General features: G+C 40.5%; 1 protein-coding gene across 1 annotated transcript in view; it reads left to right on the forward strand.

Moving 5' to 3' along the window:
• Positions 1 to 21962, forward strand: part of LOC149926736 (uncharacterized) — a gene marked incomplete at its 5' end in the record, with an annotated part of 46504 nt that extends 24542 nt beyond the window's left edge. The window contains one exon of the mRNA XM_090158692.1: positions 20505 to 21962. Coding sequence (XP_090014818.1) covers positions 20505 to 21949 — 1445 coding nt within the window. The remainder of the gene's footprint in view (positions 1 to 20504) is intronic.
• Positions 21963 to 22295: the final 333 nt, after the last annotated feature.

Here is a 22295-nt window from a genome sequence, read left to right on the forward strand (position 1 = left end):
CGTGTACAACCGATTAAGAAAAGAAAAATACCTTCGTCCAGGCTCACAAACTCGTCATCTGAAGAACCAAGCCATGATTCCAGATCAGAATCTGTCTCCACCGAAACGGATGAGGCCGATGAAGTTGAGCACCTACTGAACTCCAAAGGCTGCTCCCACTCATCGTGCACCACATCCAACATATTTACCGCTTTGGTAATGTTAGAGGCGTTGTCCGCACAAATGCACGATATCTAGAAATGACCAATGTTAAGTTAGGGTTATTGGGATGAAATAAATTGTGGAATACAGCTCCTCACCGAAGACGGCGTCAAGCCAAAATTTGCTTAAATTTCTTTAATTTTAGATAGAATTGCGAAAAACCCAAAAGAAGATTTTTGAACTGGAAGTTATCGTCGATAAATTGGGCGCGAACTCCCATCACTGACTGCTGGTGCCGGCTTGACCAAATGTCGATCGTCAGATGTAAACATCCCGGTGACAACTTACCAAGAATCGCCTGAATCGACCGAAAAAAAAAACAATAAAAATAAATAAATTTCAATGATATTGCTTTATTACGTACTAAAACCATATTTACCATGATTTTTGGATTAACTTCTTGTTGCACAATGCGCACCAATTCCTGAGTTACTGTCCTTCGGCTGAAGACGTTCAGGTCCGGATTTGCGAATTCAAGAACCTTTCGGAAGCCCTTACCGTCTACTGCGCTGAATGGCAATCCGTCAACGGCGACCATATAGACTAACAACCGCTTGAACACGGACTGCATTGCCATATTCGCGGCTGAGTCCAACTTCGTCCTCTTGGCTGGGACAACAGATCCTTCTCCCAAGACGTCAATCGATGGGGCTGATTCTACAGATATTTCCCCCAGAACCATCTTGTGTTTTTGTTTCTTATAAGAAATAAAAGGCAAAACGTTATATTTACGGTATAAAAATGTAATCCAAAAGGAACAAAGTCTAACTAGGTGCCGTTCCAAGTTTGAAGCACTGCTTGTGTCGCTCACGATGAGCGTGTCGCACACGTTACACCTTCACACCACAGAAATTGAAGGCGTCTGACCATCATCCTCCAGATAATTGCCCACGTACTGAAAGTAAAGATGAATGTTGTGGCGTCCATACTTGCCCTTCTCGAATTTTTCCACCATTGATTCCAGTCTGACTGTCTCTTTGGCTACACTCTTCGCTGGTCGCTTCTTGTTTTTACGACTAGGAAGAAGTTGAGTACCAGAGGAAGACATTTTAATGTCGACGATAATCCTACACACACTTTTAAATTACCAAAAACCCTTTAGGAAGAACTAAGAAACGCTACGACAAACTTAGATATACTAAACTAAGGCAATTCGACCAGAGAGTGCGACTCTTTGACGGCTAGGTCCCCTTTTAATACCATTTCGTTGTGCCCCCTTCCCACAATAGGGGGTGGGGTCACATAATTGAACCCGGGAAATGTTGATACTTCCCAGAAAGCTTCAAAGGTCGAAGAAGTAAACGTCTTGCCTAACATCGTTTTTTGCCCACCTGCCATTATTAAAACGCGTATACTAAAAAGTCAATTGTTCAAACGCCAATTTCAACAAAATATACACTCGTTTTCGTGGTCTTTTCAACCCCTCTTTTTGGCACTACCTGGGATCACCGGTAGGTGGTCTAGTCTCGAGTCTTTGGTACCAGGATATGGAGAATCGGGGTTAACAGGGATACAATCAACATGGGACGAGCCCAGCAAAATTCCCCAATAAGAGTGTATATTAAAGAAATGGAAATTATTAGAATTTAGATTCAACGTAGTGGCGTACCATAATTATAAGGAACTAGCTGGGATACCCAGTATTTCCCGGGGAAATATGCCTATTTGTATTATAAGCTGTAGTATCTCTTTAGGAAATTTTTAAAGAATTAAGAAACTCGGTCTTTTAGATGAGATCAAGGTGTAGTATTTCGAATATAGCGGTTATGCCTAATTATTTAATTAAGTCAATTAATTAACGACCTGCTATGAGGATTTACTAGTTTCGCTCCTTCCACATTAAAAAAAACCTGTTATCAATTATACCACGCGATCTAGTGGCCGTTTTTTACACTTCATTTGTTTCCTGGGGAGGAGTCCATTTTTACAAACAATTTGTAAAAGATGTCGCGTCATCTGCTTCCGAAATTATAAAACAAAATAGGTAGTACATCCTTCTTACGGAAAACCGCCAGCTCATTCGTTCTCAGTAAAAAACATAGATAAGTTCTTGGTCTAAGAGCGTACTTTGGTATAGACTTACCTCAAAAAATGTATGTAATGGTTCATATGTACAGTCCCGATCAAAAGTTTCTGGCCGTTTTCTCTTAACAGCCATTTAGTTTCTAGTTTAGGTAGAGACCCGAATGAGAGCTTTTTAGAAAGAATACCCGCACGAAATTAATATGCAGTAAACGCTAATCGGCTACCCCAATAGAAAAACCCCTCCAAAATAAAGTCATGAAAAAGTTACAACGGTTTTTCGCGTCTACGCTTGATCGAAGCGTTATGTCACTCTGTAACCAAATCTAGTTTCATATAGCAAATCGGAGTTTTGGTTTTAAAGTAAGTGAAGAAATAGAGACGACGAAAAACATTAAAATTAACCCTTCGTTTTAAAGTGAAACAATTGCAAGCGTAAAAGTAGTATTTAAAATATTATCGCTCGAGAATATGACATTTTTTTCTTCACCCCAAATACTGGCGCCAAAAGCTCATAGAATTGTGTATAATAAATGTTGCACTACTAGTTAATTGAATTAGCGGATGTCGAGAAACGTGTTGTCTTAAAAATAAAATAATAAAGCTGAAGTGTCAATTTTATTTCACTGTCTGTCTTGACATGTATATATCTCCTGAAGTAAATAGTTAGTCCAGATCCCCCCCCCCTCAAATGGAAACCTGGTGACGCCACTGGAACTGAGGTCTGATTTGTAACATCCAAAATTGGTCAATCTGAACCTAATGAAAAATAACATTTCCCCCAAGGTCGTCCGAAATACGCGTTGAAGGGTGTTCATTGTATTAAAATCCGATTTTTTGAGAAAATACTTTAGAAACATGTAATGCAAATAGGCATATTTCTCCGGGAAATACCGGGTACTCCATCTAGTCGGACTTTGGGGCGACGTGGAGAGGCTTTTCTCAGTTGCTGGCTCTATTTTGCGTTTTCGAAGGAGCAGGATTACGTTGGTTCAGTTTGTCTCGCCGAATATCTTCGATGATTGTATAATAGGTTATCATTGTAAAACTTGTGTATAAAATTGTAGTATTGTAAAGTGTTGTGATATTCTAATAAATTTGACTTGGACTGGATTTGGTTTTAAGTTATAAGTTAATATGTGGCTACATTAAAGAGAAAAAAAAACATACTTTACGATATGAAACAAGCTTGGATAAAACAACTAGATATGCTTACTTCAGAAATGGCCATGTAAAAAGCGGTCGTTCAAATAAGTTTAAAAATGGTATAAGCTTACGATTAATTTATCACGAAGAAATAAAAAACTATTCAAAAAAACCCCAACCGCGGATGAATATTTCAAAACAATAACTAAATAAAATAAGCATACATAAAAAACACTCCCCCAGCTAAAAATTTATGGGGAGGGGGGGTGGTGTTGTTATACTACCACAGGCACTTTGAGTAGTGTCACAGGTGATTCAAATAAGTTTCAATTTAAATATGATATAAGCTTACGAAAAAGTTTTCACGACATGTTACAAGAGTCAGTCTATGATAAGACGCTACGTCGTTTTGGAAGGGGTTGTCACGTGGTTGAATGGCGCGTACCTGTAATAGGGGGAAATAAATATATAAATATATTTTTGTGGCAAAAATAAGAATCTATTTTCAGTAGGCCCATGCAATTTAATATATCATTGAGAACACTTGTGAAGTAACCCTCTGACACTCTATAGGCATAATTAAATATGATACAAGCGTAAAATTCCGAAATTACATAAGAATAAAACACAAAATAAGCTTAGATTATATTAAAATATGAAATAAGCTTAGACAATATTACAATACGAAATAGGCTTTCTTTAAATATGAAATAAACTTATTTTAAAATTAAACGCATTAAAATGTTTATGAAATAATGAATTCGCCACCGTTTTGAAATCCATGAAATAATTTAAAATGTGAATTTGTTGCCGTTTAAAGGTAGGAACAATTAAAAAAATATTAAATGTCAAATTACGCGCCGCTAAAAAGCACCCTACAAAAAAAAAGAGGAACCAGGAAAGTTTCTATAAGGTTCCTCTTCTGCTAGAAAAAGAGGGCGAGGGAAAGAGGGACCGTCCCTCCGGAGTTTCGCCAAAATTCCGCTTTTGAGAGAGTCAATTCCCGAAGAGCGTCGAAAGAGGGCAACTTTTCCTCTTTCGAGGGAGGGCTTTGAAAAAGAGGGCGAGGGAAAGAGGGACCGTCCCTCCGGAGTTTCGCCAAAGTTTCTCTTTTGAGAGAGGGAATTCCCGAAGAGCGTCGAAAGAGGGCAACATTTCCTCTTTCGAGGGAGGGCTTTGAAAAAGAGGGCGAGGGAAAGAGGGACCGTTTCTCCGGAGTTTCGCCAAAGTTCCTCTTTTGAGAGAGGGAATTCCCGAAGAGCGTCGAAAGAGGGCAACATTTCCTCTTTCGAGGGAGGGCTTTGAAAAAGAGGGCGAGGGAAAGAGGGACCATCCCTCCGGAGTTTCGCCAAAGTTTCTCTTTTGAGAGAGGGAATTCCCGAAGAGCGTCGTAAGAGGGCAACATTTCCTCTTTCGAGGGAGAGCTTTGAAAAAGAGGGCGAGGGAAAGAGGGACCGTTTCTCCGGAGTTTCGCCAAAGTTCCTCTTTTGAGAGAGGGAATTCCCGAAGAGCGTCGAAAGAGGGCAACATTTCCTCTTTCGAGGGAGGGCTTTGAAAAAGAGGGCGAGGGAAAGAGGGACCGTCCCTCCGGAGTTTCGCCAAAGTTCCTCTTTTGAGAGAGGGAATTCCCGAAGAGCGTCGAAAGAGGGCAACATTTCCTCTTTCGAGGGAGGGCTTTGAAAAAGAGGGCGAGGGAAAGAGGGACCGTTTCTCCGGAGTTTCGCCAAAGTTCCTCTTTTGAGAGAGGGAATTCCCGAAGAGCGTCGAAAGAGGGCAACATTTCCTCTTTCGAGGGAGGGCTTTGAAAAAGAGGGCGAGGGAAAGAGGGACCATCCCTCCGGAGTTTCGCCAAAGTTCCTCTTTTGAGAGAGGGAATTCCCGAAGAGCGTCGAAAGAGGGCAACATTTCCTCTTTCGAGGGAGGGCTTTGAAAAAGAGGGCGAGGGAAAGAGGGACCGTCCCTCCGGAGTTTCGCCAAAGTTCCTCTTTTGAGAGAGGGAATTCCCGAAGAGCGTCGAAAGAGGGCAACATTTCCTCTTTCGAGGGAGGGCTTTGAAAAAGAGGGCGAGGGAAAGAGGGACCGTTTCTCCGGAGTTTCGCCAAAGTTCCTCTTTTGAGAGAGGGAATTCCCGAAGAGCGTCGAAAGAGGGCAACATTTCCTCTTTCGAGGGAGGGCTTTGAAAAAGAGGGCGAGGGAAAGAGGGACCGTCCCTCCGGAGTTTCGCCAAAGTTCCTCTTTTGAGAGAGGGAATTCCCGAAGAGCGTCGAAAGAGGGCAACATTTCCTCTTTCGAGGGAGGGCTTTGAAAAAGAGGGCGAGGGAAAGAGGGACCGTTTCTCCGGAGTTTCGCCAAAGTTCCTCTTTTGAGAGAGGGAATTCCCGAAGAGCGTCGAAAGAGGGCAACATTTCCTCTTTCGAGGGAGGGCTTTGAAAAAGAGGGCGAGGGAAAGAGGGACCGTTTCTCCGGAGTTTCGCCAAAGTTCCTCTTTTGAGAGAGGGAATTCCCGAAGAGCGTCGAAAGAGGGCAACATTTCCTCTTTCGGGGGAGGGCTTTGAAAAAGAGGGCGAGGGAAAGAGGGACCGTTTCGCCGGAGTTTCGCCAAAGTTCCTCTTTTGAGAGAGGGAATTCCCGAAGAGCGTCGAAAGAGGGCAACATTTCCTCTTTCGAGGGAGGGCTTTGAAAAAGAGGGCGAGGGAAAGAGGGACCGTTTCTCCGGAGTTTCGCCAAAGTTCCTCTTTTGAGAGAGGGAATTCCCAAAGAGCGTCGAAAGAGGGCAACATTTCCTCTTTCGAGGGAGGGCTTTGAAAAAGAGGGCGAGGGAAAGAGGGACCGTTTCTCCGGAGTTTCGCCAAAGTTCCTCTTTTGAGAGAGGGAATTCCCGAAGAGCGTCGAAAGAGGGCAACATTTCCTCTTTCGAGGGAGGGCTTTGAAAAAGAGGGCGAGGGAAAGAGGGACCGTCCCTCCGGAGTTTCGCCAAAGTTCCTCTTTTGAGAGAGGGAATTCCCGAAGAGCGTCGAAAGAGGGCAACATTTCCTCTTTCGAGGGAGGGCTTTGAAAAAGAGGGCGAGGGAAAGAGGGACCGTTTCTCCGGAGTTTCGCCAAAGTTCCTCTTTTGAGAGAGGGAATTCCCGAAGAGCGTCGAAAGAGGGCAACATTTCCTCTTTCGAGGGAGGGCTTTGAAAAAGAGGGCGAGGGAAAGAGGGACCGTCCCTCCGGAGTTTCGCCAAAGTTCCTCTTTTGAGAGAGGGAATTCCCGAAGAGCGTCGAAAGAGGGCAACATTTCCTCTTTCGAGGGAGGGCTTTGAAAAAGAGGGCGAGGGAAAGAGGGACCGTTTCTCCGGAGTTTCGCCAAAGTTCCTCTTTTGAGAGAGGGAATTCCCGAAGAGCGTCGAAAGAGGGCAACATTTCCTCTTTCGAGGGAGGGCTTTGAAAAAGAGGGCGAGGGAAAGAGGGACCGTCCCTCCGGAGTTTCGCCAAAGTTCCTCTTTTGAGAGAGGGAATTCCCGAAGAGCGTCGAAAGAGGGCAACATTTCCTCTTTCGAGGGAGGGCTTTGAAAAAGAGGGCGAGGGAAAGAGGGACCGTTTCTCCGGAGTTTCGCCAAAGTTCCTCTTTTGAGAGAGGGAATTCCCGAAGAGCGTCGAAAGAGGGCAACATTTCCTCTTTCGAGGGAGGGCTTTGAAAAAGAGGGCGAGGGAAAGAGGGACCGTTTCTCCGGAGTTTCGCCAAAGTTCCTCTTTTGAGAGAGGGAATTCCCGAAGAGCGTCGAAAGAGGGCAACATTTCCTCTTTCGGGGGAGGGCTTTGAAAAAGAGGGCGAGGGAAAGAGGGACCGTTTCGCCGGAGTTTCGCCAAAGTTCCTCTTTTGAGAGAGGGAATTCCCGAAGAGCGTCGAAAGAGGGCAACATTTCCTCTTTCGAGGGAGGGCTTTGAAAAAGAGGGCGAGGGAAAGAGGGACCGTTTCTCCGGAGTTTCGCCAAAGTTCCTCTTTTGAGAGAGGGAATTCCCGAAGAGCGTCGAAAGAGGGCAACATTTCCTCTTTCGAGGGAGGGCTTTGAAAAAGAGGGCGAGGGAAAGAGGGACCGTTTCTCCGGAGTTTCGCCAAAGTTCCTCTTTTGAGAGAGGGAATTCCCGAAGAGCGTCGAAAGAGGGCAACATTTCCTCTTTCGAGGGAGGGCTTTGAAAAAGAGGGCGAGGGAAAGAGGGACCGTCCCTCCGGAGTTTCGCCAAAGTTCCTCTTTTGAGAGAGGGAATTCCCGAAGAGCGTCGAAAGAGGGCAACATTTCCTCTTTCGAGGGAGGGCTTTGAAAAAGAGGGCGAGGGAAAGAGGGACCGTTTCTCCGGAGTTTCGCCAAAGTTCCTCTTTTGAGAGAGGGAATTCCCGAAGAGCGTCGAAAGAGGGCAACATTTCCTCTTTCGAGGGAGGGCTTTGAAAAAGAGGGCGAGGGAAAGAGGGACCGTTTCTCCGGAGTTTCGCCAAAGTTCCTCTTTTGAGAGAGGGAATTCCCGAAGAGCGTCGAAAGAGGGCAACATTTCCTCTTTCGAGGGAGGGCTTTGAAAAAGAGGGCGAGGGAAAGAGGGACCGTCCCTCCGGAGTTTCGCCAAAGTTCCTCTTTTGAGAGAGGGAATTCCCGAAGAGCGTCGAAAGAGGGCAACATTTCCTCTTTCGAGGGAGGGCTTTGAAAAAGAGGGCGAGGGAAAGAGGGACCGTTTCTCCGGAGTTTCGCCAAAGTTCCTCTTTTGAGAGAGGGAATTCCCGAAGAGCGTCGAAAGAGGGCAACATTTCCTCTTTCGAGGGAGGGCTTTGAAAAAGAGGGCGAGGGAAAGAGGGACCGTCCCTCCGGAGTTTCGCCAAAGTTCCTCTTTTGAGAGAGGGAATTCCCGAAGAGCGTCGAAAGAGGGCAACATTTCCTCTTTCGAGGGAGGGCTTTGAAAAAGAGGGCGAGGGAAAGAGGGACCGTTTCTCCGGAGTTTCGCCAAAGTTCCTCTTTTGAGAGAGGGAATTCCCGAAGAGCGTCGAAAGAGGGCAACATTTCCTCTTTCGAGGGAGGGCTTTGAAAAAGAGGGCGAGGGAAAGAGGGACCGTTTCGCCGGAGTTTCGCCAAAGTTCCTCTTTTGAGAGAGGGAACTCCCGAAGAGCGTCGAAAGAGGGCAACATTTCCTCTTTCGAGGGAGGGCTTTGAAAAAGAGGGCGAGGGAAAGAGGGACCGTCCCTCCGGAGTTTCGCCAAAGTTCCTCTTTTGAGAGAGGGAATTCCCGAAGAGCGTCGAAAGAGGGCAACATTTCCTCTTTCGAGGGAGGGCTTTGAAAAAGAGGGCGAGGGAAAGAGGGACCGTCCCTCCGGAGTTTCGCCAAAGTTCCTCTTTTGAGAGAGGGAATTCCCGAAGAGCGTCGAAAGAGGGCAACATTTCCTCTTTCGAGGGAGGGCTTTGAAAAAGAGGGCGAAGGAAAGAGGGACCGTCCCTCCGGAGTTTCGCCAAAGTTCCTCTTTTGAGAGAGGGAATTCCCGAAGAGCGTCGAAAGAGGGCAACATTTCCTCTTTCGAGGGAGGGCTTTGAAAAAGAGGGCGAAGGAAAGAGGGACCGTTTCTCCGGAGTTTCGCCAAAGTTCCTCTTTTGAGAGAGGGAATTCCCGAAGAGCGTCGAAAGAGGGCAACATTTCCTCTTTCGAGGGAGGGCTTTGAAAAAGAGGGCGAGGGAAAGAGGGACCGTTTCTCCGGAGTTTCGCCAAAGTTCCTCTTTTGAGAGAGGGAATTCCCGAAGAGCGTCGAAAGAGGGCAACATTTCCTCTTTCGAGGGAGGGCTTTGAAAAAGAGGGCGAAGGAAAGAGGGACCGTTTCTCCGGAGTTTCGCCAAAGTTCCTCTTTTGAGAGAGGGAATTCCCGAAGAGCGTCGAAAGAGGGCAACATTTCCTCTTTCGAGGGAGGGCTTTGAAAAAGAGGGCGAAGGAAAGAGGGACCGTTTCTCCGGAGTTTCGCCAAAGTTCCTCTTTTGAGAGAGGGAATTCCCGAAGAGCGTCGAAAGAGGGCAACATTTCCTCTTTCGAGGGAGGGCTTTGAAAAAGAGGGCGAGGGAAAGAGGGACCGTTTCTCCGGAGTTTCGCCAAAGTTCCTCTTTTGAGAGAGGGAATTCCCGAAGAGCGTCGAAAGAGGGCAACATTTCCTCTTTCGAGGGAGGGCTTTGAAAAAGAGGGCGAGGGAAAGAGGGACCGTTTCTCCGGAGTTTCGCCAAAGTTCCTCTTTTGAGAGAGGGAATTCCCGAAGAGCGTCGAAAGAGGGCAACATTTCCTCTTTCGAGGGAGGGCTTTGAAAAAGAGGGCGAGGGAAAGAGGGACCGTCCCTCCGGAGTTTCGCCAAAGTTAAAACTAGAAAAACATCTACCAGGAGAACTTGCTTCTTAATATTTATTAATAATTAATTATTCCAATAAGAAAACACGTTGGATACACACAGGGCCAGAGCTAACGGGACAAAACAAATTCTCCAATTGCACAACTACGCTTTGGCTAATGAATCAAATTATAAAAATGGTAATTTAAATTTTAGTCAATACTTTCTAGAAAATTACTTTTGGTTATATTCGTCAAAGAGGAGGCAATAGAGATCATCTCAATTCTCAACAATTTTGGGCAGCATACAGAGCTGCATTAGTCAATAATCTCTTAAAACCTGCAGATTCAAATTGCATTGATGATTTGGATAACTTCATTTTAAACCGATTCCTTTAAGAAATCAGCTCCAGGACCACAAGAGGATTCATCTGATTTTGATAAATATGGAGTCTTACAAGTTCATTGAAAGTCCTAACCTGCTCAAAGAAAATGTCCACTCCTTAGTTATATATTAAGATACCTAATCCATCACTGCTTTTCAAATCACCAATGTTCTTCTTGCATCAGTCAACTAAAGCAAGACAATCCAATTCTTGATCCAACTAATGTGCTGGCTTATTTTAAGGCATTCACATCCACCAAAAACTCTTCTTTTGGTAGCATCATTGTAATATCTGCCAATTTCTTGGAATTTGTAACAAAGGTAAATGATAAATTTGACACCAGTTTCAAATTATTATCACACATGACAAATTTGAAAGGCCGCTTACAAAGATTCATAGCACGGAGAATTGACAAGAAATGGTTCCAGGCTCCTGAAGGTTCAACATGCGCAACTGAGTTTCAAAACATGATATCTTTTTTGTGGAGTTCTGCATAAATAATACCCTTAAAAAACAAGATCTTGATCACCAATATACAAAAACACAGAAAAGATTGGACAGAAAACTATTAAAAATACAACACTGAACGTTATTTATCCATGCAAAGATATTCGTATTGAATTACCATTTAGTTCATATTTACATTACTTATAAAAATTAATTATTTTATTTTAAATTATATTATTATTATAATTTATTCCACTCCAATCTAATTTATAAACGTCCTTGTTAGAGTTCTTCTGTTCCTGACCAAGTCTTCCTGTTCATCTAAGACTTCGCTTCCCTTACAATTTCTCGTGATTTTTTTAATTATTAAAAACATTGGAGTTTTTATTATTGAAATATTGTAATTAGTAATTTTTTTGTACTTACATTTCTAATGATATCCACGATTTTTTTAAAGAATTCAAAATAACAATTAAAGAAAATTTATTGCAGCTGTTTTGTTTTTATTTATAATTGATTTTATTCCGTGGCGCCATCGAACGTCTAAGACTAACATAACGGATCGTCTGCTTCTTCTAGGCGCTCGCGCTTCAAAAACGTACGACAAAATTTTAACATTGCAGGAATAGGAAGAGGCGCCTCTCTATAGCGAAGCGACTTTACACTCTCTGGTTTGGTCTACTTATGACGAAAATACACTGCTCTAGATAATTTCATGCTTTCTATTGATAGTCAAATTAAAGAAACATAGGATAAATACCCGCAGACATGAAAATTCCCACAAAATCAACGTTTATAAAAACCTTTTCCCCACCGAGCCAAAATGAAAACCAAAAATTCCCACAATATGGAAAATTTCCCACCATCTGGAAACACTGCGTAAGACCGAGCTCAGGTTTTTTTTTTTAAATATTGTGAACCTGAGACGAGACCGATAAGTTTCACGTTAAAACCGAGCCCGAGCTGAGGTATTGTGGAACGCATATTGTAACTAGTGAGCCCGAGCTTGAGCCCCTGTTAAAATTCAAATTACTTCGAGCCCGAGCCCGTATTACAAATTAACGTACTAAGAGCTCAACTTTGAGCCCAACATAATACTTGAGCCCGAGCTCGAGACTGATTTTGGTAGTTTTCATATAAGAGGTGAGCCCGAACTCAAATCACGATTACTATTGAGCTTGAGCTCGAGACCGATTTGTATACTGTTTTCGTATCAGAGGATGAGTTAGATCTCCTTTCAATTCGAGATATTATTTAGCCCTTAGCTCATGTTCGAAATTTATTTTGGCAAAAAAGCGTTAGAAGCTTGCGTGGCCTAGCGCCGGATGGATTCCCGGGCTCAGGGCTGCCTGACCGCCTCCGACTGTCTTACAGGTGTGCCCGTGATGCCGAAAAGCAGCTCGAAAACACTAATTGGGCTATTTCATTATTAAATATTGCGACGAAAAATCGGGTTGAGCAACTTGAGCAACTCTAGGAAACCAGCGCTGTCGAAAGGGTTAAATTATATCTTGTTGAGCAAAGCTACAATATAGTGATCCCGAGCTTTAGCTTGTCTGAGTATTTTGAAACATTGAGCTAGAGCTTGAGCCTTTAGTAGTTTTAAAACAAAGTCAGACCAAGCTCAAGGCCACCATTTTATCTGTAAGTAACTACAGTGAGTCCGAGCCCGAGGCGGTTTGTAGGTTTTAAATCTACTGAGCTCCAGACCTCACACCAGTGGGGAAATTTAGATTGTGAGCTCGAGCCCAAGACCTGGCCAATTGCTGAGACTAAGGTTAGCCCAAAACCATCCGTTAGCTCATATACGAATTCAGTGAGGTGAGCTCGAGTCCAGCTCTTGGCGTTGACCTATGCAGGGGAGTCAATCTGACCTTTGTGTTCTTAAATTTGGTGTGAAGTTAAAATATGTTTTTTCTAAAAAAACATCCACAATACACAACTTGTGTCGACGTTTGCATATTCTTCGGCTACTCTCACTCACTCTCCAATTTTGCCCTGCACTAATTTTAATTCCAAAATTAATTTTTAAACACACGTATTCGAGCGAAGAACAAACACCGGGCAATCTAAAACGCCAACTTCAACCAGACAAATTGCTAAATGTTAATAGGTAAATAGGCTAATGCTAATAGGCTAATAAAACATCCTACAAGGAAATCGCCAAGAAGTAATATTTCTGAGAGCCAGGACCTGTACATTTCTGTTTACATAGTGCTTGTTGAAATAATGGAAGGGGAGGGGTAAAAAGTCATGTATTATAAAAAACAGCATAAGTTATATAAAGTTTTGTGTTATGAAAAATTTAGGAATTTATAAAGTTGGTAATATCCAAAGTCGAGAGGCCATTTACAAAATTTGTTCTTGAACATATTTATATTTGTGAAATTTGTATATAATTATATAAGATATTATAGAGTTTAGTTCCGCATGTTTTCAATGTTGAAATAATGGAAAATTTTCACCTGTACGGTATGCAACAAGTGTTTCCTTTAACGAGGTAGCTTTTTTTTTAATTTTGAGGCTTACAAAAGAATGAGATGGTCATGTGGACATCACCTAATTGTGATTTGAGAGGTATCTTTAAAAGGGTTGTATTTCTTAGTTTTGACAACGGAGTTAAAGTTTTTATTAAGAAATAATTTCCCAAATTCTTAGTAGACTCGAAACCTTTTCTTGCTATGTCCTGACGCGATAACTAACGCTAATTTATGAAAAAAGGTTGACATTTTAGAAGTAAATCAATTAGTAAAACTTTCTTTGCTCTTACTTGGTAACATACTTTTAAAAAAATAAAATACTATGCGTAGATAGGCACCTCTGAAATATTTTCATTTATTCAAGAAAAGGGACTTCTTAAAACACAATAAAATTTAAATACAATAACCTAGCTTCGTAATTTTTAATATCAAAGTTAAGTATATTTTTCATTTTATTTTGAAATTAACCATTGTATACCGTGAAATATTTTTATTGTCAATGTATTCCATTTATAATTCTGCTATATATTGCAATATACACACTTCACAAATGATACCTTAGCTATACATATATTACCCAACCATGAGCTACGTCTACTATCTACACGTAATACCATAAGTTGTATTACTCTAAGTACCCAAGACGCGCTGTTCTCTGGAACGTGTTCTCCCCCTTTTCGTGACGTCAGCACGAGAGGTGTTTCAGGGGGCTATGGCGAGCGCGAAAAATCCTTGAGAGAATCGAAGAGAGAAAGATTTGAATTTTATTTCTGCTAGTGTGCCAAACGGGAATTAACGGGGCGAAGGGTTAAGCAGGTTTATACCGTTTCTCTTGTATAGAAGATTTTGGGGGAAAGAATATTCAAAACTAACCCCCTCTCCGCGAATCGAGCCGAGCCTCCAAAATCGAGAGGAAACTCGAGAGACATTCGTTTTTTTCTTCCCCTTCGGTTTTCTAGTAACCAAGCACTAAAGCGTAAGCCTACCGCGGCAATGGTTAGAATTAATTTTAGTAGCAGGTATATATAGTACAATTTTAGAGAGAGAGAGTTTGGCTCAGGACAGGCATGGCCCCCATAGAACCCGTTCGAAGTTGGGTACTTAGAGTAATACCACTTATGGTAATACCAATTAACCTTAACCTTTTTCAGCGTTTTCTTAACCTCTCTAATAACGTCATGATAATACCCCCTATGGAAAGATTTTGCGGTGAAAATCATTCGTGGACTGTCGTAAAATAGAATTTTCCCATCTAAAATAGGGGAAAATTTCGACCGTCGAGTGGAAACCCTGTTCTATTAGTCTCGACAGGAATTTATCAGAGCATACGTGTTATCTCATACGATTTTCAATGGTATTAAATCCTAGTTTCAGATAATTTCATCCCCCTGTGTCGAAAAAGGGTTCAAACTTCTTTTTGCTTTTCCCTTCGCCATCGCTCTATTGATAGCGACGGTCCCCTCGTAATTCGGACTTCGCGGTTCTCAAGGGCATTGTAACTGCTGCCAATTTGACAGCGCTATAACAATGCCGGACTTAATCCTTCCACATGGAAAGGTCCGGAGAGCGAGCTGACCCGTCGCTATCAATGGTGGGTTTTCAAACCCTAAATATCGAAATGGCCGGGGAGTCGAACAACAAAAAACTACAGTTGTAAAAACGGGAGGTTGCGCGGGGTAAAAACTCCTAAAGAGGGGAGACGCGTGCGAGGGGGCGATTTTTTTTCTCATACACGTCACTGAAAACGGTCCCCGAGATCTTACCATAGGGAATACGGCCGGATAACCCATAGAAATCTCATAGGTAACTAGAATGCTGCCGTGTAACTGGCAAATGGACCAAACGCCGTGGCAGACGATAGCCAGATTTCAGCCAATCAGAGCTCAAAGAGTGGTTCTGCCAAGAATTTAATGTCACCAGAGAGAATGACGTCACCTATCTCCCGCTATAGTAGCGGAACCAAGGAGGATTATTATCCTCCTTGGCTGAAGGTTCAAGGCGAACTGGCGTCAAGCTCGGCCGTAGGCGGCAGCATTCTAGTTACCTATGAGATTTCTATGGGATAACCATTCCAAGTTGGAGGTATGAATTCCTGGTCTCGAGCTTAGAGATAGAAAAGAAATAGAGGGAAGATTACCGCGTTCAGGCAAGCCCTGTTTTTGCCCGGGAAAATACACCCCCCCCCCCCACGCATGTATGAAAGCGGAGATGGGCAGAATTTGCAGCGCCATCTATCCTTTCTTTGTTTACATCAAATGACAGTTGATCTTCCAAAAGGCATAATGTATTTCATTTCACCGCGCGTCGATGGCGCCACGTAATCTGCCCATCTCATGGCTTCCTACATTGGCGAAAAGGCGGTCGGCTCTCGCGGTCAACTTCGCCAGATACAATAGTGCCTCTATTTCTTTTCTATCTCTATGGTCTCGAGTGAATGGAATTTGCCGGCGGCGGGTAAATTATCCGCGAAAATATGTAAGTTACTCCACAAAGAAAATAACTCGTAATTTCTATAAGAAATATATCTACGACTACAAAATATTCCATAATTCATTAATAAAGGTAGGCGCAAGATTAATACTTTTTTTAAAGTTTTGTTCTATTATGAGGATGCGTATGACTATTATTATGTTTGAATATTTAAAACTAAGCCTTGGTCAGGCAGCGGCCCAACCCACTGAGGAGTGAGGAACCATTTTCTTTATTTACAATTTACATAAGCCATGGGCCAAATAATGATTACAATAAAGTAACTTATTTTGATACCCTTCGGCGACACAGCGGAATAACTTATTTTAATATTTGCGTGCAGTTCGACACGATTACCCTTAAATTTATATTCCTTTAAAACGTCTTTTCTGCACTTCAGCCCTATCTACAACCGGGTACCCATTACCCAACGACGAAAATGCTTGTGTTTCGACATATTATTTCCGATTATTTCCGATTCGCAATTTTGCGTGGAACAGAGTACCCGAGCACCCAAGGTTGCTTGAGATGCTGCTAATATACTTGGTGCCCGAGGGCCGAGAACAAATATTCTACCGCCGTCATTTCGTTGAAATTGGTTTTTCCAAAACGAGGGGCTGCTAACTGGTGTACATCTCTAGAGGAATTCAATGAGAATTCCCTACAGATAATACTTGAATTCTGTAAATTAATTCATGCATTCCAGGAATTCAAGTGAAATCTTAAAGTTTTTTAAATTTCTTATAATTCACATGAATTCCTTACAAATTACGCGAATTCTTTAAAATATACAAGAATTCCCCTCGGTATTTCCTGAAGCATTGTATGAATTCCGTAGAAATATAAATGAATTCCTTCAACTCCTAGTGGAATTCAATAAAATTTGTGAAATCCCAATGAATTCGAAAAACGATTGTAATTTCACGTGACTTCCAAAATTTTATTTCATTTCATTAAAAAATCCCGCGAATTCCTTAAAATATGGCGTGAATTCACTGAATTCCGGGTTGAATTCTTGGAAATTGTGTTATATTTTTCCTATTAATGCGAGAAGCATTTTTTAAGAACCTTGGCTAAAACCGTCCCCTAGATAGCAAAGCCCGTGCTGTCATGTTTACCAGGCACCTGACTGAAGAGAGAGAGAGCGCGAATGGATCACGTGTTGAAACTATGCATAGCCCGTTTTTTTCATAAAAATCCCGTTTTACACCTTTCATTAGTACACTCAAGCTTCGAAAGGGGCCAGGGTAGTCTACAGTTTTTTATTACTTGCTGAGCAAAATAGGTGAAAATGAACCAAAATGGCTAAAATCGGGAAAATGTGAGAGAAAATTTAAAAAAGTACAAACATTGAAAAAGTATTTCAAAATTATTTGAAATAAATTATTTTTATAAAAACGATTATAGTTTATAGGAATTGATTGAAATAGATTATTTGTGAAATATTGGTATGATACATAGATAAATTGGTTTATTAGGTCAACAATGATCAAATGCTAAATTTTAAATTTTAAAAAGACTAAATTTTACAAAAAATTTCAAAAGTTGAAATAAAATATCTTTTTTCAAAATTGATGAAATTGAAGAAATGCGTAGCAATTTGATCAAAAGCAGAAGTTTTGATCAAAATTTAAAGGAATTAATTGAAATTTATTAGTTCTGTAAAATTGGATTAATAAAGAAATTTATTTATTTTGGTCTATTTGGTCAAAATTGACCAAAATTGTTAAAAATAAATCAAATTTAGCTAAATTTTAAAATTTTGAAAAAATATTTTATTTTAAACTAATTTAGTAAAATTTATTAATTTTTTAATTAAAATTTTGCCCATTGTGATCAATTAATTCGAATTTTGATCATTGTTGACCAAATAGTTTTTTTTTCAAATACACTACTTTATCTATATATTATTCGGATATTTCACAAATAATCTATTTCTATCAATTCCTATCAATAATAATCGTTTTTCATAAAATTTACAGTTTTTGATAAAAAAGTTTAATTTTTTTTTAATTTTGAAAAAATAATTTATTTCAAACTATTTTGAAAAATTTTTTCAATGTTTGTATGATTTTAAATTTGCTCCCAAATTTTTCCAATTTGAGTCACTTTGGTTTATTTTCACCCATTTTGTTCAAATTGATCAAAAGTTAATTGTTTTTTCGTCAATTTTAATCTTTTTTTTACTATTTTTGGCATTTTCAAAATTTTGAAATTAGTTCATATTTTGAATCGGTCAAAATCCCATGTTATTTTCAATGGGAAAATTTCAATTTTTTTGTTTTCAAAAACATTTTCCGTTGCCATGGCGAAACGGTTGCCCATTGAATAAATTCCCTTTAGGATTTTCCATGATACATGAAGGTCTACAAATCCCCCGAGTTTGAACAAAATCTGTGGGTTACACTTTAAGATGTCTCCTTGTTAGTAATACACTTTTTAAAAGGATAATTTTTATTAAATTATATTTTTCCAAATACTGTAGCCCGATAGGTGTTATCATGAATAAATTCATGGTGTTATTGCTTACAAATAGTGCTTGGGTTTTGCCTTGTAATTTTTGAAACTTATACACTAAATCCTTTAGGTTAGTCACTAAATCCAAAACTCAGCCAAGAGTGCTGCCGTTGCGTTTCGTTTAGAATTGAATTTATTTTGGAATTGTGGGATATCTGACTAAACAAAAGTATGCCTGTAGACGTAACTAAATGATTATTATTATTTCATAATAGGCGTAGGTATATAGTGTAATAATTTTTAAATATACTAAACAAATCAAGGATTTTCTACAATTCAGCTAAAAATAAACTCTATTTAAAATTTACTGTGCTGTAGGGTTAACAAAAAGATGAATTCCGTGTATTCACTTGCATGGGACTGACGAATTCCGTGTGTTCACTTCAAAAATTAGCGAATTCTGCTGAATTCACTTCAAATTATACGGTTTTCAGCTGAATTCTAATTTATTTTGTGAATTCATTTTGATTCTTTGAATTCTCACAAACATTCAGTATTAAGTCGAAATACAGGAATTCATCAGGTTAAAAAAAAGAGGAATTCACGAATCTGAAATCAGGTGTACAAATCTAGGGAGAGAGAGCACCCCCTCGTTCCAAAAGTGACATAATTACCAAAAGTGTGACAATCCTTGTACTTTCATATGCGGAAGGTTTCACGCAGTATTTTACCAACCTTGGGTTTAATGAATACTCGACTCGAGATCGACCACATAAAATAACTATTTATTGTCGCCTTTCTGGATCTTTTTTAGTCTTTGGTATTATATCGTAGGTAGATGGCGATAGCATCTCCACAGAACGATGAAAAAATCAAAAAATACACTAACTTTGACCCATGCTACCCAGATAGCAAAATTTAATTGATAAACTGTTGAAAAACGGTTGATGAATAGTTGATAATTAAACGTTTTTGACTCGTTGTCCGGCTATGGAACGTGCTAAAAACGGTTGATAAAAGTTCCTCTAAACTAAATTCTAACCAATTGTAAATTTGTATCTCAATAACGTCATTTGAACGTAACTTTTGAAACCATTTTAGTTCTCGTTGACAAAAACGGTTGATAAATAGTTGATGATTAAACGTTATCGACTCGTTGATCATGTCCAGCTAAGGAACGTGTTAAAATGCGGTTGATAAAACGTTTCTAAAAACTAAATTCTAAACAATTTTTTTAATATCAGGTATAGGATTTAGAGCTCGCTTTATTAGAGTAACAAAACTTTAAGAATGAAGTAGGACTACACAACAAACTAAATAAATAAAGACTAAACTAAACGACGTAATTAAAATTTAGTTACTTGTGCAAAAATACTGAGTAAATTTAAGAAAACAACGATAGTTAAAAGTGCACAAAAAATATTTTTATTATTAAAAGTTTAAGCCCGACTAGTTTCGACTATCGTTGTTTTCTTAAATTTACTCAGTAAACGACGTATATAAAAATAGATAGCGCTAGCGCTACCATACTATCAATAGTAGTAGCGTCAAATAGCAAGATACAGATAATATTAACGGATTTATTACCAAAATAATTACAACTATGCAATAAAATTTAATATGATATGCTTAAAATAACATAGATAATTAAATAACGGGTTTATTAACGTTAAGTATAAATTTGTAGGATAATAATTTTATTAACGTAAAAATTAAATGATATATCCAAACGTTTCGTTATAAAATCTTATTTAAAAAATTTCCTAACCAAGGCCCATTTTAAATATCTTTCCTATTATTCACACAATTCTTCGTACAGTGATAATTCAACCAGAAAATACACAAAGCACGATGCCCAGGCACACATTAAGACATTCTAAAATGCTTTTAAAGTTATCAAAATGTAACAACTGGTGCCTTTCTCAATTTGAAATTGAACAAGAAAGGTGAATTATTTCACATATTTTTCCTTCATTTTTGCCCATTTTGTTTCCATTATTTGCCCTCAAATGTCCCTGGTTCCTCTGGTGTCAGTCAACAATATTTAATTTCATTCATTTCTTTCAGAAGGGGTGACCGCCGAGTCCATTTCGTTGTTGGTAATCTTGGAATCTTGTTTTGCTACAAATCCTGCCAGTCGTAGCAGCGAGTCAGATTCCTCACTCTAAAAGAGACATCGCGCAGAACTCTAAGCGTCAAACTGGCAAAATGTGCAGCCGAGAAGGGATGAAACACAAGTGCACTGAGTGCGACTATGCCACGAACCAAAAGAAACATTTAATTGTTCATAAAAGAAAACATACCTACGAGAAATCTTTTAAATGTAACCATTGTAGTAAAGGATTTCCACGAAAGTTCCAATTGATTTACCATAAAAGAACACACTTGGGCGAAAAACCTTTACCTTTTCAATGTGACCAGTGTAATTACGCGTCTGCAAAAAAAAACAATTTGGCTATCCACAAAAGAACTCACACGGGGGAAAAACCCTTTCGATGTGACCAATGTAATTTCGCGTCTGCACGTAAAACCCATTTGGCTATCCACAAAAGAACTCACACGGGCGAGAAACCTTTTCAATGTGACCAGTGTAATTACGCGTCTGCCCGAATAGACGTATTGAATACCCACAAAAGAACTCACACGGGCGAGAAACCCTTTCAATGTGACCAGTGTAATTACGCGTCTGCCCGAAAAGACGTATTGAATACCCACAAAAGAACTCACACGGGCGAGAAACCCTTTCAATGTGACCAGTGTAATTACGCATCTGCACAAAAAATGCATTTGAGTGCCCACAAAAGAACTCACACGGACGAGAAACCCTTTCAATGTGACCAGTGTAATTACGCATCTGCACTAAAAAAACATTTGAGTGCCCACAAAAGAACTCACACGGGCGGGAAACCTTTTCAATGCGATCAGTGTAATTACGTGTCTGCACAAAAAACCAATTTGGCTAACCACAAAAGAACTCACACGGGCGAGAAACCTTTTCAATGTGACCAGTGTAATTACGCGTCTGCACAAAAAACCTATTTGGCTATCCACAAAAGAACTCACACGGGCGAGAAACCTTTTCAATGTGACCAGTGTAATTACGCGTCTGCACAAAAAACAAATTTGACTGCCCACAAAAGAGCTCACACGGGCGAGAAACCTTTTCAATGTGACCAATGTCATTTCGCATCTGCACATAAAACCTCTTTGTATGTCCACAAAAGAACACACACGGGCGAAAAACCTTTTCAATGTGACCAATGTAATTTCGCGTTTGCACGAAAAACTTATTTGAAGGCGCACAAAAGAACACACACGGGCGAGAAACCCTTTCAATGTGACCAATGTTATTATGCGTGTACACGAAAAGCCCGTTTAAATGCCCACAAAAGAACACACACAAGATCTAAACCAACTGGATGTCCAAAGCGTGGATACCAGGGCCGATACGATAAAACGCGTCACGCTCAGAGGGCAAGGTTACACAACTGCCCAATTTGCGACCAAAACCTCGCCACGAAAGGAACCCTCCAAGCTCACCTTCGAATTCATGGTCTTCCTGCAAACCGAAGTGGCGCTTCGACCAGTCACGAACCAGATCCACGACCCCGAACTTCGTCACGACCACAGCTGATTGAGAGCCTTTGTCGTCAATGGGGAATTATTCCTTGCTCGGTGCAGCTACGACGCCCGACAAATGAAACAATTCAACCTTTCACCGAAAAAGCCGACTCCGCCCACGTCGTACAATCTGAATTTCGCAACCCTGAGGCGGACCAAACCGCGACCCTACCCGTTAAGAGCGAAGTGGTCCCAGGCCCTGAAAGGCTCTCATTCGATATCAACGCCATCAAAGAAGAGCCCTTTTATGACTTCCTGGAGATTGTGGGTGTTCTGTCAGTCGTCAAATTAGAAGAGTTGGGACATCGGCCAATGGGGGATAACAACCAGAGTGTCTCAATGAACGCGGACCCTCTTGTCAAGGTCGAATGCGGTTCCGAAGAAGATAACTTTTGAATTGTAGAATCAAACTTACGAAACACTTGGTTTTCTTTAATGATCTAATTAAGACGTGTTGGCTTTCCTGATCTTGTCCGACAACGTTCAAAAATCCAACGAGATTGCTTGCTTTTTCTTACCAAATTATTCAGTTTCATTTTGAACCAAATTAAAGAGTTTTTCTCCAGATCAGTGCTTGTAGAACTCAATTCTTGTTCGAGAAGACGACATTTTGAATGCGATTACGAAGATTTAAGCCTAACAATTTAGAATGAAACCTTTCAATTTAAAACGACAACTCTCAAATTTAAACGACACCTCCCAAGATTTCAGAGGGACCTCCCACGAAGTACAACGCCCTTAC

Source organism: Leiobunum rupestre, chromosome 9, assembly GCF_980474605.1.
Source record: "Leiobunum rupestre chromosome 9, qqLeiRupe1.1.hap1, whole genome shotgun sequence".
NCBI classification, from domain to species: Eukaryota; Metazoa; Arthropoda; class Arachnida; order Opiliones; family Sclerosomatidae; genus Leiobunum; species Leiobunum rupestre.